This window comes from Archocentrus centrarchus, unplaced genomic scaffold, assembly GCF_007364275.1.
Source record: "Archocentrus centrarchus isolate MPI-CPG fArcCen1 unplaced genomic scaffold, fArcCen1 scaffold_71_ctg1, whole genome shotgun sequence".
Lineage (NCBI taxonomy): Eukaryota > Metazoa > Chordata > Actinopteri > Cichliformes > Cichlidae > Archocentrus > Archocentrus centrarchus.
In genome coordinates this window covers 518,701-537,713 of record NW_022060286.1, presented here as the reverse complement: position 1 = coordinate 537,713, position 19,013 = coordinate 518,701, and the positions used below count along the sequence as shown (strand labels likewise).

The 19,013-nt window shown below is 43.2% G+C and overlaps 1 protein-coding gene across 4 annotated transcripts; it reads left to right on the top strand.

Moving 5' to 3' along the window:
- Positions 1-846: 846 nt before the first annotated feature.
- Positions 847-15,648, top strand: fktn (fukutin). 4 transcript variants are annotated; one of them, XM_030725737.1, is made up of 10 exons: positions 848-1,111; positions 8,657-8,725; positions 9,947-10,147; positions 10,229-10,375; positions 10,449-10,579; positions 10,995-11,127; positions 11,260-11,389; positions 13,463-13,596; positions 13,767-13,891; positions 14,021-15,648. In XM_030725737.1, the coding sequence occupies exons 1-10, from the start codon at positions 1,010-1,012 to the stop codon at positions 14,232-14,234; spliced, it is 1,386 nt and encodes a 461-aa protein (XP_030581597.1). In that variant the 5' UTR covers positions 848-1,009; the 3' UTR covers positions 14,235-15,648. The 4 variants fall into 4 exon arrangements, with proteins under 4 accessions (XP_030581598.1, XP_030581597.1, XP_030581599.1 ...); XM_030725739.1 differs by having other exon boundaries at positions 8,654-8,725; positions 10,034-10,147; XM_030725736.1 differs by having other exon boundaries at positions 8,654-8,725.
- The last annotated feature ends 3,365 nt before the right edge of the window (positions 15,649-19,013 follow it).

Genomic DNA, 19,013 nt, shown 5'->3' with positions numbered 1-19,013 from the left:
CTTTGGTTGAATCTATGAAAAAATGCCAAAGATAACTCAGTCTGACAGCATCAAATAGGATTTTTACTCCAGAGCTTTTAGCTGAAGACTCTGCATATCTCAGCATGTGTGCAGTGTGTCCTTAAAAATGTGAGTAAACTGGACACGTGGAGGTCAAAGACGTGTGAGGCCTAAAAAACTGTTAAGCAGATGAACAGGATCTGAAAGTCACATCCTGACAGGACCTGAGAGCTGCATCTGGACCTTTAGCTGATCCAACACAGTACTGCACTCCAACGAAGCCACAGCAGCCATATTATTGGTCAGATAATTGCATTAAAAATGCTCCAAAAGACTCCAACAGCTCAAACACAGTCCAGAGGTCCAGTTCAGGGACACCAATTAGCTGAGGTGAAGCCTAGCAAACAGCATCCACCTGTCAGTCAGAGAGGCTTGGAAAGTTTAACATCGGAGTCTATGGGGGCTGACTCACCGCTGCCTCTGCCAGGCAGTATGGGCAGAGTGTGTGTCTCTGTGTGTGTGCAGCCCTTCAGGCTGCTTGTGTTTAAAGTTTGATCAAACAGAAAAAAAAAAAAGAATTTCTTTTTTTGTATTGTAGTTTCCCTAGTTCAGGAGATCATTCAGTATCATTGATGATCACACTGCTGTTTTAGCTGTCACTGTGACAGAAGCAGTGACAAACTGAATCTGATCAGAGCTGAAACATTTTCAGTTATACATATTTTAACATATTTCAGTTTTAAGTCCCACAGGTGTCACCTTCCATCACGTTTCCTTCGGAAAGCGTCTGTTTCCGGCTTTTCCGGCAGGAAGTGGAACCTCGCGACGTTATTGGTGTTTGTGCTTTTAATGTGAAAGGCCGCGTAGGAAGCGGCCCCTTCTAAAGATGGCGGCCGGCGCAGACAGCTCGCTGGTTTACGCGCCGCTCTGAGGATTTTTGCGCCGTTCTCTCGTGCCCGCAGCTCGGTTCTGACGTCATGAGCAGCCCGGTAACTGGCCGCGTTTCCAGATGCCGCGTGTGAACCGGACGGCTGTGTTGGCGCTGCTCATCGTTAGCAGCTCCGTGTTTCTGCTGTTCCAACTACACTACTACCGGAAGTACTTCAGCAAGGTGAGCCGTACCCGGGTCAGTGCCTGTACATGAAGCTGTTGCTACGTTTCCACCGAGTAGTGATGGGAAGTTCGGCTCTTGTCAGAGAGCCGGTTCTTTAGGCTCGGCTCCCAAAGAAGAGCCCGCACTTTCGACTCCCAAACGGTTCCTTATTTGTTATGATTTGTAGCCTCATATTTTAACCTAAATAAGCAAAAATGAGCCCTTTTGCCTTCAGTCTTTTTATGATAAACTATAATTTTGTGCATTTTGTCCTGTTAAAAAAATTCTTTTAACATTTTAAATAAACTTTTAATGGAACAAAGGAAAAACAAACACACTGCAGACAAAACTACAATATCAACAGCAGTACCAAAATCTTAATTGAAACACTGTATAAGCCTTTAGTGAAGATTGGTATTCAAGAAAATCAGATGCCTCAGTTTGGATGGGCTGATGCGATTCCTTCTGTCATTTATTATCTGCCCTGTTTTTGAGAATATTCTTTCAGAAGCGACTGATGTTGCCACAATACAAAGTCTCCCCTCCATCACCTTCACCAGGCGTGGGTAGATTGAGGCCTTGGCCTCCCACCAGCTCAGGGGGTCTTCTGCTCTGTGAATGAGAGGCTCCTCAAGATAGGATCGCACCTCCATCACAGAATCTGCTGCAGGATTTCTCCTTGCAGCATCTCCAGTTGCTCTTGCATCAAAGAGTTTCCATACAGCAGAGGTTTGTGGTTCCTCCTCCACTGCTCTCTCTGACTGTGGAGCTGACTGGCTGCTAGAACTGCATCTTGCTGTTGCTGCTGCACATATCCTCTGAAGTGCCTCATCAACTGCTCTGTTGTCATTGAATCTGAGCTTTTTAAATGTAGGATCCAGTAAAGTAGTTTCTGAGAGGACAGTGTTGTACTCCATGCGCAGAAATTTTTGGTCCATAGCTGAAGAAAGAGTTGCAACCAGTTCCTTTACTTTCTCCATTGTTACTGTCTGTTGGTAGTTGGCTGTCGCTCACTGCAGGCCTTTGCAAAGCAGGAGCATTTTGGAGGCTGTGACATAAGTGAAGGAAAGAAAACAGCAACTTTTAAAATTAGGCTTTTTATTAAATTACATGGCATATTGCTTTTTTAATGATTTTCTATTACAATGTGCAATATACAATATGTGACTGAACAGTAGTAGAGAAAAAAAACCCAATTGTTTAAGGTACCTGTTCGCACCTATCTCCACAGTGACCTCCTCAAATGGTTGCAGGACGGTGCAGATCTCTTTCACTGTCTGCCATTCCTCTTGACTTAAGGTATTGACAGGTGTGTTGATGAGGGCCAGAGTGGAGATGATGGCATCTTCTGTTTCAAGAATGCGTTTCAGCATGTAAAATGTTGAGTTCCACCTTGTTGCACACTCCTGTTTGGGCCTCAGTTCGGGCATCCCCATCTGGCGCTGGGTGGATTTCAGCCTCTCTGTGGCCACTGTGCTTTTGTGGAAAAACTCCACAATAGCCTTCACTTTGTCCAGGGCTTCTCTAATCATTAAGTTTATTGTATGTGCAAGACATGGGTGGTGGGTCCACTTCAGACTTTTTATGGCTTTGGTGATGTTTGCAGCATTATCACTCACACAGCACACCACTTTGTCCTCCACTTGCCACTCTTTTGCCACCCTTAATAGCTCCTCTGCCAAGTTTTCTGCTGTATGTCTGTCAGTAAACTCAAAACAGTCCAGGAGGCAAGATGTCATCTTATAATTTTCAATAAAGTGGCAAGTGAAAGAGCAGGTGGTTCTGGAGGTCCAGCAATCAGTTGTCAGGCAAACTGATTGAGCATTTTTCACCCTTTCTTGCCATGATGCACGTTCTTTGTCATAAAGTTCTGGGATCATGGTTCGGGACAGTGTTTTTCTACTGGGTAAAGTGTACGTTGGATTTAGGGCTTTGACAAAAGTTCTGAAACCTTTGTCTTCTACAATGGAAAAAGGCTGGAAATCTGTAGCAATCATTTTTGCCAACTCCTCATCAATACTGTGCTGTTTTGCTGGGTTCATCTCTTTTGGTATAAACTCACTTATTTTGCTCTGCCTTGCAGTAGGACGGGTTATTGTTGAGAGAGCAGTAGACGCCACGACAGCTGTTGGTTCGGGACCAGACTCACCAGGGTCAGTAGATGGCGACCTAGCTTGCCCTCTCTCATCCAACTGCACCGAGGGATGAACAGTTTTAATGAGGGTGTAGGTTTGTGGTGGAACTCGCTCTTACTGTAATTTTCAGTTTGCAGTGACGGCACTCTGCTCTGTTGTTTCCAGTGTCTTTAAATTGCAGCCAAATGCTGCTTCTTTTACGCTCATCACTCATATTCTCGTTTTTCTGTACCTCTGTCTCTCGCCGTCTTGCTAGGTGCGCCTGAACTACGCTCACATACGGTGGAACATCTGTCTCCCCCCTCTGCTTTAACATAATGGTATAATCCCGTGCCCCCCGCCCACCCCCCATATGGTTGGCTCCATGGTGTGCCCATCAGTTCTGCCCCTGTCCTCAGACCTAATGAGAAATTGGAGAGCCGGCTCTCATTCCCTGGGAGTCGGCTCTTCTGATTCACTACCAAGCACTGGCTCTTAGGCGAATGACACATCACTACCAGCGAGGAGCTGACGGTGCTCGTGCCAGTGCCGGTTTCAATGAACTGGTGAAACGTTAAGAACGGGCCCGTGTTCCCACCGCGTTTCTGTGAACCGCTCCTTTACGTGTGGGCGGGTCCTCGTCTGGACACGAAGCCGAAGCGCACAAACGTGGGAGAACACGCTCTCCTTTCTGTGCTGCAAATACGTTTTAGGGTCCAAACCAAACTACTGCAGCATCTGTGTGCAGCACAGAGGGAAACACAGACAGCGATTAGAGCAAGACGACAAGTACGCACTTTGTGTCCTTTTATCTGTGATATGAACTGATACAAAGCAGCAAGTTCAGCCTTAGAGCCCAACCTAATTCACAGCCGTGAACATCACTTCGCTTTTCTCCTGTAATACACATGTAATATGGTAGAAAACTGGATGTTGAGACGGCAGAGTCACGCCCTTCTGCTGCCGCTTGTCAGGGGCGCAGCTATATACTTTCTGAGGTGTATGCAGACACATTTTTAGCCCCCCCCCCCCCCGCCAAAAAAAAAAACAAAAACGCACACACACCCTCTCAAGGTTTACCAGTGATGGTATAGTTACCTTGAAAAAGTAATCCAATTACTGATTACAGATTACTCCTTTAAAAAGTAACTTGGTTACTTTAGTGATTACTTAATTTTAGAAGTACCTAAGTTAGAGTACAAGTTACTTTATTAGTTACTTTCAACAGCGGCTGGTCTTATGCCAAAAAGTGATCGTCTGTCATAAAGTGATCCTGATGTTTCTGTGTGTTTTTATGTGTAATGTCTTTGCCTATGTTGGTAAATAGAGTGCAGTCAGCATGATTTATGAAGGGCTTATATCTAAAATGCAGAAATAATCTGTTTTTCAACAAGCTTTAGGAGTCTGTGTTATTGTACCTACATTATAATCAATCCAGACCTTTTTGGACACTTCAAATATCTTTATAGATCTGTGATGTTATATTTGTTGTGATTTCTGCAGCTTTCTGAGACAGATTTCTGTTTAAAAACACATTTTTAATGTCAGACAGTTTTTACCTTGATTAAAAAACAAATATATAAAAGTCACTTTGCCAAAAACCGATCGCAGCTTCTACCTTGTGATAGAAATGCTGTTTCTCACTCAGAATGACCTGATATCATTCATGAGAGATATGTTTGATATATGCTTCAGAGATTATAGGTCATCAAGTCATTTACAGCCGTTTAAATACAGGGAATCACTTTATGGCAAATACCCAAAAATCACTTTTTGTCACAACACCGGCAGTAGCCCCGCTGCCTCATAAAAATGACATCCAGGAAACAAGAGCGAGTCAGCGTGTTTAAGGGCAGCATTTCCTCTACTACATACTGTCTGACCAACTTCTCCAACTCTCTCCCCCACTTACTGGTTTGTACCGAAGTCCAGCTTTTGTTGTTTGGGTGCTGGGGGGGCTCCTGCATTAGCCGCAGCTTTGCTTCACCTCCTGTTGGGACTCGCTCTGTAAGTGTGACTGTGCCATGACTCCAGATGTTTCTTCAGTTTTGACGTAATGTTTTTGAAGCTAGATAACACTTTGTCGCCAGCACAGACTGCACAACTAACCCTGATGATGTCATCTTAAACTCACAATGCCTGTATTTCAGCTAGAAAACGCGCATCTCTCTCCTCCCTCCATGGTTTGTTTGTGTTGCTGTGCTGTTATTGTCCTCATGCTGAAAACGGGACTTAACTGTCGCATCGGCCAGACGTCACTCCCCGAGACGCAAGAAGAAAGCAAAAATATATCTTTGTACTGAGGAAAATGACAACAATAGTAATGCTATCACATGGATAAGTAACTTTAATCTGATTACTGGACTGCAAATAGTAACGCATTCGATTAATGGTTATCGAGAAAAAGTAGTCAGATTAGAGTAACGCGTTTATCTGGTCTGGTGCTCTTTCTACTTCACTGATTAAAATTGGTGGCTCCACCTCGGCCTGAACTTTGACTATTTGACATCTTTCAGGGATTCTTTCTCTGTTGGTCGTGATGGTTCCATCCTGCTCTTTCAATGCTGATATCAGCACTTTGCACCCTTTTTATTGGGGTGGCTGTAGCTCAGTAGGTAGAGCAGGTCACCTGCTGATCGGAAGGTCAGCGGTTCAAATCCTGGCTACTCCAGGCTACATGCCAATGTATCCTTGTGCAAGATACTTAACCCCAAGTTGCTCTCCGACCGTTCTGTCAGAGTATGAATGCGTGTGAGTGAGTGTTAATTAAAAAAGCACTTAGCTTCGTAAAAATGGAAGTGCTTTTATGAATGGGAGTGCATGGGTGAATGCAAACAGGCTGTATAAGTGCTTTGAGTGCTCATACTGAGTAGAAAAGCGCTATATAAGAACTAGTCCATTTATTATTAGTAGCTTTCTTCAGGCGTCTTCCTCCTGGACTGCTTCTTTTGTTCTCTGATATCTGGTCTTATCAATTTCCTGATGGTCTTGCATATTTCGACATATTCTTTGTCCTCTCTTGTTGTTCCTCTGCTCACCATCTCTCTCCTGTTGTTCAATAAATCTTTGAGCTTAACCTTCAACTTTTCCCTGTTGTTCTGCGCGCTCTCCTGGATGGCTTCTGCTGTCTTTTCTGCCATCTCCTCTGTGTCACTTCCAAACACCTCAAATCAGTTCTACAGCTTTAGTTGGCATTCAGCCTTCTTCTGGAACAGCACATCAATGTTATCTCTTTCCAGTTCTTACCATTTTTTCATCTATGAAATAAAAAAAAATTGGAAATTAGTCAGTTTTTCATTGATTCTAAATTACATACTGGACAGAGAAGATGTAATGCAACAAGGCAGCAGGTGTGATTGATACCCTCCCTTTGTTTGGTGTACTGCATATTTTGAATAATGTTTTTTCCACAGTAGATGGGCTTAATAGGGACAACTTCCCTGGGCTTTAGGAACACCCTTTTACAAGAAACAGGAGAAGCTGGTGTCACCAGGAGATAAGAAACACCCCTCTTGAGTGTTATATGTGCATAACCATGGAATAGGTCTCTTACAGTCACCGTGGCTTTGGCCAGAAACGTCGTCTGAGCTCACCTGTTGGCTTTTTGACAGGTTGAATGTTGCTGGTGCTGCATAAGTTTATGTTTCAACTTAAAACTGACTCAGTTTCATCCTGTTTTCTTGATCAGAAAGTAGTTCATTAACGCCTGTAATGCTCCGATGTCCAAGCCGAATTCCTTTACCTGGCAACCGAGAGATCGGAGAAATTAATTGGCTGTAACCAGGGGTGAAAGTAAGCCGGTCCGGTACTGCGTACCACTAAAAGATTCTGCGCCAGTAGTACCTGGAAGAGGGAGAGCGCCTGTCTGCCGTCAAGCCGTCATTCACAACCGGTCACGGCTGCACTTTGGATCAGAATAGATCCACTGGCAATAATCAGTCTAAAACACGACTTAATTGCTTAATAAATAGCTTTTTTATTTTATTTTTTTTCTCATTTCAAATTGTTTCTGAACTGTTCTGGAGTCTCAAATCTCCAGCTTCTCTCCCGTCAGAGCTGGAGGCTTTCCTCAGTGGCCAGCCTTTAAGATGTCCACGCTACGTTTAATGTCTGTCTGCTCGTTACAAGATCCATCCATCCATCCATTTTCTTCCGCTTATCCGGGGCCGGGTCGCGGGGGCAGAAGCCTAAGCAGAGAAGCCCAAGCTTCCCTCTCCCCAGCCACCTCCTCCAGCTCATCCGGAGGGACCCCAAGGCGTTCCCAGGCCAGCCGAGATACATAATCTCTCCAGCGTGTCCTGGGTCTACCACGGGGCCTCTTGCTCGTTACAAGATATCCCAGTTAAAAGCAACGAGAGATTAATTAATTGTTTCATGTTATTCTGCTCAATTTCAACAACACAGCATAGCTCAAAAACACTGCTCATGACCAGAGATTTCATTTACGCTGCATGAGAGCGCATTCAGCTCCAAACACAGTGGATGCCAAGAGGACTGAGCTTTGACAAAGTTTAGTGGTTATTTCTGTCCAGAAGTTTTATATTGGTGGACAGGGGGGCGTGGAGGTGGTCATCAGTTCTGTTAAGTGTACAGTGTATGCAAACATCCCAGTTATTTATATTTATTTTGTGTGTGTAAAAAAAAAAAAAAAAAAAAGAAAAAGAAAAAATGAATTATTTACACACACACACAGTTTTTGTCATAGTACTACCAGGAATTTAAAAGTACTTTCACCCCTGGCTGTAACTTAATAATTTTGGGTACTCAAACCTGTCAGCTGATTCAGTCTGAATGAAACAGTGAAGCGGGTCAGACGTCATCAGTGACGTCGACTGGTAGCATCACTACAGATGACAGTGAGACCTTGTCTGCTCTGCACAGGCAGTCACAGGTTGCTTGTGAAGCTCCGGTGCAGGTGTGTGCAGGTAAAGATTTCCTGTGATTTCTTCAGTGTAGGAAGAGAAACCTTCCTTATAGCAGGCATTGAGACGGTCTCAGGTGTGTGTACCTGCATGTGAGGTTAAGAAGCACAGACGGGTATAACATCAGATGACTGAGTCAGCTGATGTTTAGAGGTTGCTCCTCCCAGCAGGATGAAGATGAACTTCATCATCATCAGCCTCCCTGCCACAGGTGTAGTTTGTTTGGTCTTACCTGAGGCTACCTGTGAGAAAGAGATGTGGTCTTTCTGACTGCCGCACACCTTGGCAGTGATGTCAGTGACCCATCCACAGAATTGCTGCTTTATTAATACCTGAGGCCCACCTTCTGCAGCTCCATGGCGACATGTCACCTGCGCAGGATTAACTCTGGTGTGAGGAAGATGGCGGCTCGGTCGTGCTTTGGCTCTGTAGCGTCCGGGGGAGTACCGCCCCCTCCAGCACCGCAAGGGCACAGGCTGAGCACGGTTGCCATGGTGATGCTCTCTTTTTTGTTTCTCCTGCAGCAGCCCGGCCCTCACAGCCTCAGCCCAGCAGACCTGACCGCAGGTCACCTGACAGCCAGCACCGTCCAATGGGTGAGTCAAAGCTGGCAACAGGACTGGTGTTAGCTTAGCAACACTCTGAACCTTCCTATTAGCTTCCCTTTTAGTGTCACTGTTAGCCTGCCTGTTAGCTTCCCTAGCTGTGTCCAAGTTCAGGGGCCGCATCCTTCCAAGGACCTGACCTACGTAGATCGGGTCCTTCGCGGCCCACGAAGACCACATAGGCTGGAAGAGAGCGGCTGTGAAGCTGGACGGTCTAGCCTTCATATCAGCATCACTCATGTCACCTAGCAACCATGACGATGTGAAGCACAGCTGTGGAAAAGCAGCTGTTATAATGGAGCTGAACTTTTGCTCCTTTTTGTGATTTATTTAATGCCATCTATAATTCAAAATAAGCTGTTAAAACAAGTATAACACATTTATACATCAAGGAATGCAGATGGGTGAATGATTAATGTATTATATATTAACAGCTCTCTAGTGAGACATTAATGTTTAATAAAACTGTCCACTCATGAAGCTTAACTTTATTTCAGCCAAATTGATTTTCTCAGGAACCACTGAACCACTGAAATACACCAAACATCAGCTGTTAGAGAGAGTGAGTTATATCTGTGTTTAACTTCCACTCAGCGGCTAAAGCCAGCGGGGATTTGAAAAGGATGTGCGGTGAGCCTCGATAGCCCGGTCAGCTGACAGCTAGTGAGGCGAGCTGCTGGTAGAGCAGCAGGAACGGACATCTCCGAAAACATCGGCGCACTTTTGGCAATTAAGCGATATCTTGATAAAACGAGCTGATATTTGAGGCTTACACATCGACATTCTTACCTGAAAACATCTCAAACATTTATTTTGTGTCACACAAACAGTCATATTTCAAACTTTTTGGCCACTGTCCTCCACCATTTTTGTGTTTGAGTTTGGATGCACAATGAATCATGGGCTATGGTAGGCCACAAAGGATACACCGGACCCATCCTCCAAATTCAGTGGAAAAGGAGGATGATTTGTTGACCACATTTGGAGGAGCCTTTTAAATATGGACAGTTTCTGTCACCTCACTGTGCAGTAATCGGCCTCCAAATGCAGCCTTCGAAGGATGCAGCCCCTGAATTTGGACACAGCTCCTGTTAGCCTTCCTGTTAACCTGACAACTTCCCTGTTAGCATCACTGTTAGTGTGCCTCTTGTCTCCACCCCTTCCTGTCCTGATCATTGGTACTGTGGTAATGACACTTCTGTCCCCCTGCAGCAGGTACTGAAGAAGTTCCTGGCATTAGCGCAGCGCTTCAAGCTGCCGCTGTTCCTCGCTGACACTGCCGCGCTCTCGCTGCTTTCCCAGGATGCTTTGAGGCAGCGTGCCCAGCCAGAGCGTGAGCCGCACTGCAGCTTCCTGTGCACAGGCCGACCGATCACGTCGTTCGCACTGCAGGCCAGCCAATGGAAGCATGATGTGAGTGAGGTATTCGAGGTTCTTGGAGAGCGCGGGAAAATGCAGAACCTCTCATGTCTGATGTGTTTGTTTGTACGTCAGTCTGGCTTTCTGTTGGCTGCTGAGCAGAAGGGCTTCGAGCTGATGGAGCTGCGCGGCGTGGACCCACGACTCGCCAGTCTGGATACCCTATCGGGAGAGGACATCCCCCTGCACTTCCTGTTCCGCCTCCACGGTCACGTCATACAGGTGGGTTACCACGTAACCATAGTCAGAGTCAGCTGACAGAAACAGCTGACAGTGTTACTTGTGCTCCCTGCAGGTGGTCTTCCTGTACGAGCGCAGTGGGAACTACCTTTGGCACGGAACGCTGCGCCTCAAAGGCGACATGGACCAAAGCTTCACCACCTTCAAACTACTCGACTATGGGCGCCACGCCGGAGCTTACGACAGGTGCTGGCATCATGTGACCATGCCACATATATAAATGTGACAACAAAGGACACATTTGGGGTGGCTGTAGCTCAGTAGGTAGAGCAGGTCACCTACTGATTGGAAGGTCAGTGGTTCAATTCCTGGCTACTGCAGGCTGCGTGCCAATGTATCCTTGGGCAAGATACTTAACCCCAAGTTGCTCTCCGACCGTTCCGTCGGAGTGTGAATGTGAGTGAATGTTAGACGATTAAAGCACTTAGCTTAATTAATTAATCATGGAAGTGCTTGTATGAATGCGTGTGCATGGGGTAAATGTGAACGTGTTGTGTAAGCGCTTTGAGTGCTCATATCTGAGTAGAAAAGCGCTATATAAGAACTAGTCCATTTACCATTTACCATTAATGAACTTCCTGTCATGCAACGCTCCCTGCAGGCCACAGCTCATCCTGACCGTCCTCGACGGCATCGACATTCGAGTCCCCCGAAACGTTTCTCGCTTTCTGGCCCAGCAGAAACACTCCCGCTTCCTGGAGTGCCATTACCGTGATGCCCGCAACTTCTTGCAGGTCCGACTGAACACATTCTTTTATTGTGAAAGGGGGGGAAGCAGGAAGTGAAAAATAAACCCGAATACATCAGTCATTTTTTAACTTCTTTTTTCACTCTCGCTAAGGTCGTGTGATTTATTCTCTCTGTAGCTGTATCCTGACGACTCATCTGCGACAGCGGTGGATTTTCGGAGGAAAGCGAAGGCGTTGCTTCATTTGGCGGCTCGAACTTTAACTCACCTCGATGTCCCGTTCTGGCTCAGCAGCGGCACCTGCCTGGGTAACTCCACCTCCAGACATACCTGTGATATACCAGCTTTGATTTTGAAGGCTTTTATTTTGACAAAGGCTGTGCATCTGATTTCCTGTCACTGATCAATAAAAAATATGCAGCAGGTTGTACTGTAAAAATCAGCTAAATTTGACATGCAGTGACCCCGGTGTGGTGACCTTGCCCCTGTGACCCCGCAGCAGTGATCAGCCAAAATGTTTACATTTATTTAGGGGGCTTTTATTATGAAACATTCAGGTGTTTGTGGCACCTGTTAAAGCTGTTAGAGCAGAAAGAGTGAAAATCACATGACTGGATTACAGAGGTGGGAAGTAATGAAGTAGAAATACTTCGTTACTGTACTTAAGTAGATTTTTCAGGTATCTGTACTTTACTTGCGTATTTATTTTTCTGAATACTTTTTACTTTTACTCTCTACATTTTTACACAAATATCTGTACTTTCTACTTCTGACATTTTCTAAACAGACTCGTTACTTTAGGTTTAACACGTCTGATAAAAGTTTGCAGTTCTGGTCACTACGCCATCAAACAAACGATCTGAGCGTAAACGGAGGAATAATAACACATAAGAGACAATTGTAATGGCGTGTCCTCCATCATCGGGGCTTATCGCGAACAAAGGGATTAAATATAATTTATGTATCATTTATAGCACTATAATCAGGGCTAACAGTAGGCCGATGTCCGTAAGTTGAGGTTGCGGTACTTCAGCATTTAGCTAGCGCTACAGAAGAGGAGCGAGCATAAAGCGAGTAACATGTGGCGGGTAATTTTAAATTCAACGTTTCTAAATGCTCAACAAATATCAGCACAAAATGTGTCGCAGTTTGTCACACAGTGTGTCTGCTAGCTAAAGGAACAGCTGCTGTATTTACAGGGAGAGCAAAGAACGAGAGACAACTTCACTCAGATGGAGAAAGAGGAAGGAGAGAGCAGCAGCAGCAGGTCAGCTGATCACAGCCTGCACACCAACATCATTTACTGCAGCTCACAGTAGAAAGTTGTGATTCTTCTCCCCATGCAGAGCCACTACAGCTGATCTTAGGGTTCCTCCAGCTTCTGAATCCCACTGTAACCCCTGAGTATCCTCATGTTGGTGTTTAGGTGGAGGCACAGTCACCCTCTACTATGGAGGCCACAGAGAACAGAGCTGTGTTTAAATTCACTTTCACAGTTTGTGTCCTACAGAACAGATTCAAGCTGAGAGCATTCATTAGGATTAAAACTTAGATTGGAATAACATTTGTATTCTCATGTATTATTTTATATTATTACAATAATACATAATGAGGTTCGGTTTGTTTTACACAAAAATAGCAGGTAGAAACGTCCTCCAAAGAACTACTTTTACTTTCTTACTGTGTACATTTCAGAGTCTTTTTTACTTTTACTTGAGTAAAGAAGTTGAACCAGTACGTCAACTTTTACCAGAGTAGTTTTTAACACAAGTATTTGTACTTCTACTTAAGTACAGAATGTTTGTACTTTTGCCACCTCTGCTGGATTAAAGCAGAGCCAAATTAGAGCTGGTCATGTGACCAGGTGGTTATTTTAGCAGAAATAAACACCGACCGTTTGTCTATCGTCAGGTTTCACCTGTCAGGCCGTAAACTCCTCAAGCAAACTTTATTGAAATGGCATCAGAGAGAGGAAGTGAAATCCAGTGGTCATCGTCATTATGTTTAGAACAGATGTGTCAGGTGTTCTGACTTCCTTTTGCCCCTGTAAGAACCTCTGTCTGCAGGCCCCTACCTGTCGGACGAAGCTCCTCCTCTTGTCCTCCTGCAGGACACCGTGGTCTCGGCAGCAGGTTTTAACATTCTTTTTAGCTCCTGCAGTGTAGCAGGTAACCAGGTGAGCTGGGACTCATTCAGCTGTGCTCCTGTAGGTCACACAGAGGTCAAACTGCTTTTTGAGTTTGTAAAGACTCAAGGTGCTGACATCACCTGTAATCGGGGTCACCTGTGGTTTAAACACCCAGGTAAATCAAACCTTAATCAAAAAGACTAATATGCATGTAAACCTGTCCTTATACCTGTCAGCGTGTCGTCCCCTGCAGGCTGGTTCAGGCAGTGCAGCATTATTTCATACAGCCGTGACGTCGACATCGGCATCTTCATCACCGACTACAGACCTGACATCATCACGGCGCTCACGGATGCCGGCCTGATGCTCAAACACAAGTTTGGAAAGGTTTCAAATCTTTCCTTTGAGTTTTTAAAACCAGGAATCATCACATTCAAAGTTTTACTGCAAAGCCTGTCTCTTCTTGTGAAGTTAACTGTCCTTTATTTTGAAAGCCTTTTATTGTGAAGTTTAGTTTCCTGTCCTTTATTCTGAAAGCACGTGTTTTATTGTGAAAGGTTGAGGACAGTCTGGAGCTGTCATTTCTGAGCGATGACATCAAACTAGATATCTTCTTCTTCTATGAGGAAGGTGATGTCATGTGGAATGGTGGGACACAGGCAAAGAGCGGCAGGAAGTTCAAGTAAAATACTCTTTATCGTAAATATTCCGAAGGCACCATCTTTACTCTGATTATTCCAGTGTAAATAAATGTTTTACCTTCTGTGAGGTCAACTCTGCTGACGTTTAAATGAAAAAATTTTGTTTTCAGGTACGTCTTCCCGCGCTTCTTGCTGTGTTGGGCGGAGCTTCTTGAGCTGAAAGTCCGCGTTCCCTGTGAAACGCTTGACTACGTGAAGGCGAACTACGGTGCTTCCTGGAACATCCCGGTGAGGGTCTGGGACTGGAAGTCATCGCCGAGCAATGTGCAGGAGAATGGGGTGTGGCCTGTGGCAGAGTGGGCGGAGCTTATCCAGGTGTACTGACTGATATATTGAGAAATGGCCCCAGCCTCTCACATCTTTGGCCCCTCCCACCTCCTCACGTAAAGGGAGGAGTTGATGACCCCCCCCCCCCCCCCCCCCCCTCAAAAAAAAAAACAAAAACAAAAAAAACAATAAATGTTTTGGTTTAAATTGTGCCCCCTGTTGTTTGGAACATGTGACCTTTGTATTATAACAGGAAGTGATGCAATCAGTGATGTTTCCCTGTTTGCATGTCCCAGGCCATTTCGGGCACCTGGGTGGATTGGTGGTGAAGCTGGCGACCGCGTACATACGTTGCCGTGCGGGCGGCGCGGGTTTGAGTCCCGGCCCGTCGCCAGTTTGCCCGCGTGTCTTCCCCTGTTTCTTTCTCCCATTTCCTGTCTCTCTCCAGTACCGATTTAAAAAAAAAAAAAAAAAAAAGCCACTGTGGCCAAAAATGCAAAAAAAAAAAAAAAAGTGTCCCAGGACATTTCTCAATATGCATACTTGTGTACTTGTGAAACTTCATCGGTCTCAGCCCAAGTACTGTTCCAATTCAAAGTACACATAAACCAAGTACGCTCAAAATACCCGGATGTTTTCTTGCTCCGCCCCTTCTATTGATGCATCAGTGGTGACCTGTGTGGACTTGTTGCAGCCAAGTATCCCAGAAGGCATTTAGAATAAAACTCAAATGCAGCAATGGTGGAGGAGAGCAGCTAAAACTGTGAGTAACGTTTGAAATATTTCTGCTTCTGTGACACAAAATAAACTTTTACAATGTTTTCAGGTGAGAATGTAGATGTGTAAACCTCAAATATCTGCTTGGTTTATTGAGATACTTAATTGCAAAACTGCTCCAGTGTTTTTGAAGCTTAGTTCCTGCTGCTCTAACAGCAGCTCTCTGCTTGCCGGGCGGTCAAGCTCACTATACCCGGGGAGAACGCCCGGCACATCGTTTTCAATACTCCCGCTGGTTTTTGCTGCTGAGTGGAAATTAAACACAGGTATAACTCACTCAGATGATCTCTAATGGCTGATGTTTGGTTTATTTTGGTGTTTCATTTGTTCCTGATCAAATTGGTTTGGCTGAGATTAAAGCTTCATAACTGGATAGATTTATCTAACTTTGATGTCTTCCTGGAGAATATTTCATTCATCTTTTTTCCCCGATGTACAAATGTGCTACACTTGTTTTAACAGCTTATTTCGAATTAAAACTGAAACTAAAAGTATTTTACTCAGGAAGGAACCTGAGAGGCTTTTCACCGGGAACGGGAATATCGCAGCGGGATGTTGATGCTGTTTATAGAGATCGTGAAGACTGCTCCAGAAATGATCAAATTATGTTTTAAATATTTATTCCACTCTATTCTAAATGCCATCTGTCTGTTGTAAGTGTTGGGAGTCTTCTGGAATAAAAATATAATTTTAACATCTGGCCTGTTTGTTTTTGTTCAGGCACCAGCTGAGCTGTGTGTGTGTGTGTGTGTGTGTGTGTGTGTGTGTGTGTGTGTGTGTGTGTGTGTGTGTGTGTGTGTGTGTGTGTGTGTGTGTGTGTGTGTATCTCTTTATATCTATAGTTCAGTTTACAACCTTTTACTACCTATTTTTACTACTTCTACAATATTTTTACTACCAGCACGAAATCGAGCAGCAGCCTTTTTGGGGTGGCGGTAAGACCTCATACATATTAATATTCCAAACACATTTCAAGAAGTAGCGCAGTGGGTAGACGCTCGCCTTGCAGCTGGCGGGTTGCCGGTTTGAGTCCCTGTCCCTGTGCTGTGTTGTGTCCTTGGGCAAAGACACTTAAACCACATTGCCTAACGGTAGTGCCGGTCTCTGGCTGCGTGACTGCAGATGCTCGTCTCTGGAGGAGTGATCTGGAACAATCATTTCCTTGTGCGCACAATGACAATGAGTTGAATCTATCGAAATTTGTTTTTTTAAGAATATAAACAAAATGCAATGAAATTCAAGTTTCACAAGCCGATGATTAATTTTCCCATAGAATATTGGGATAGTGGTTTGCTGCTGAGGTGTGACAGTGATACTTGTGCTCATAGCTGACCTTGAGGTTGCAGTTGCAGCGCTTTGTGTAGCACCAAAAAACAAAATAGGGATCTGCTCCCTGCCCGCGAATCCACTGCGGGTGAACGGTGGATGCTCGGTGTGATTTGATCACCGTCACATTGTTTCAGGTCAAATTAATATTTTTTCTGCACACTTTACAAAACGCCTCTCGATTATTCCCCATGAACAGCTTAACCCTCTGGGGTCCGGGGTATATTTGGCCATTTTTGACTACTTTTGTTTTTAGCTTCATAGTTAACCTTAGAAACTGTTTCTTGCCTTGTTTGGTATCAATTTTTTTTTTTCAGCACGACCTCATGTGTGTGACTGTATAGTTATTCTTTCATTTTGACATACTGTATTAACACATTGGACTTCTAATCACATAAAAACATAAAATCAGAGTAGAAAAAGTAAAAAATTTTTACTGTAAAAATCACAAACATGCTTAATGAATTATTTTTACAATTAAAATGCAAATATAAGTTGTAAATTTTCAAAACTTGTGTTAAAATATAGTAAATAATAAAGTTAAATACAACTATTCACATTAAAATGCAGGAAAGGCCTCAGGTGTTTTTGTGTACAGCTATTTGCAGAGCAATCAGGACTCACATTTAGATGCTACAAAAATTATTTATGCCACCTCAAAAACAGTTTCTGAGGGGCCCATCACAGGCAAAACTTGCCAGTAATGTCTCTTTTACCACTTTTTCACCTGTTCCTCAGCGGCCAAATGCACCCAAATGCATCGTGTTACCGCATAATTTTCTGATTGGTTGATAGGGGGCATTTTTCCACCAATAGGAAGGGGGTTGTCGGGAATTATTTTGTTTTGTTTCGTTTTTATTAGCAAGCACTTCCTGTTAGCGAAACTCACGTTTTCGCCGTTTATTTCTGCACAAAACGCGCATCGAAGGTGAGGACAATATACAGGAAAACACGGCATAAATTATTGGTCATAACTCTGGTTTTTACTTGGCCTATTTACGTAATTTAAAAACCGGTACATAGTTTGAAGTCTGCACTTTCTGGCAGCAGCGTCCCGATGCTACGTCATCTAAAATCGGCGATGTCATTTTGATGCGCCAGCGCGTCCGTGGACTCCAGAGGGTTTTTTTTTTTTTGTTTTTGTTTTTTTTTTATTGGTAACACAGACATAAAAATAACAACCACGACTATACTCATAAAAACAGGTCAATTTCTAACAGGTAAAAGAACAAGAGACCCAACTCCTAAAATATACAGTAACCAGTAATATATCATAAATACTTAACAAAATAAAGAAAAAAAATTGAAATAAATAAAATATACAAAAATGAAATAAAAATAAAATAAAAATTAGGGGGTTACAATTGAGGCTCTTCCATTATTTCGTACAGTTTTATGGCATTTGTTTTATGCATCATATCCAGACATTTTTTGAACATGGAGAGTTCATTTTTAAGAGCAGAGAAAGAGAGGGAGCACTTTGCAAATCTGCATTTGTGTATGTAATATTTTGTTATAATAATTACAGTATTGACTAGAAATTCCATATTTTTATCTTTGAGAAATAATCCAAACCGAATATCTTGTAGTGAGAAGAAATCTACACACATGGCCTTGGAGGACAGGAAGTTGTGGAGTGAATCCCGTAACTTATAAACTTCGCTACACTCATAAAACAAGTGTTTAGTTGTTTCCAACTGTGTTTTACAAAAGCCACAATTTGCTACTTCAAATTTAAATCTCTCTCTTATGAATTCGTTTGAAGGATAAATGTTGTTTATTATTTTAAATTGTAGTTCTTTATATTTAGGAGGAACTGGAAATTTTAGATATTTTGTCCTAATTTTTGATATTGTAGATTTGTCAAGGTTTTGTAAGGTAAGTGTGTTTTTTGTTCTTCCTGGGTACATGTTGTTTATAGAATATTGATTTAAAAACTTATTGCTACATTTTTTATCCACAATATCCACATAACCAATTTGAATCTTGCGTAATGTTGGTGTTGTGAAGTTGGAAAAATTGTTTTTAACTGACTGAATGAGGACGATAGGGATGTTTTGTATTACTTTTTTATAGTTTGCTGTGGAGCAATCAATTCCATATTTGTTTTTGAAATCCTCCCAATTAAGAATATCTCCATTTTCATCCAATAAGTGAATAATTGACCAGATTTCTTTATTCCACCAATCTTCCATAAATATAGATTTCCTCCCACTCAATATGGCTCTGTTATTCCACAATGGAACATCATGCGGGCTGAAGTTGTGTTTAAACATAATTTTCCACTGTAACAAAACTTGTTGATGGAAAGTAGAGAGCTAAAGAGGTAGTTTAGATAATTCAAAATCACATTTCAATAACAACTCAATGCCTCCAACTTTTTGAAAAACATATGTTGGTATTACAAACCAGATAAGATCACCATTCTTTAACAGTGACTGAAGCCATCTGATTTTCAATGTTCCATTTATAATTTCAAAATCCATTGCCTTGATACCACCTTCTTCGTAATTTTTTAACAAATCACTTTTTCTGATGTAATGATGTTTGTTTTTCCAAATAAAATTTAAATTAATTGTGTTAATTTCCTTTATTTGCCTTGGAGGGACAGCTAAAGAATATGCAGGATATATGAGCCTGGATAGGGATTCAGTTTTTGTTAGCAATGTTCTGCCAAACAATGTCAAATCCCTTTGAAGCCAATTGTTCAATATCCTGCTGCATTTATCAATA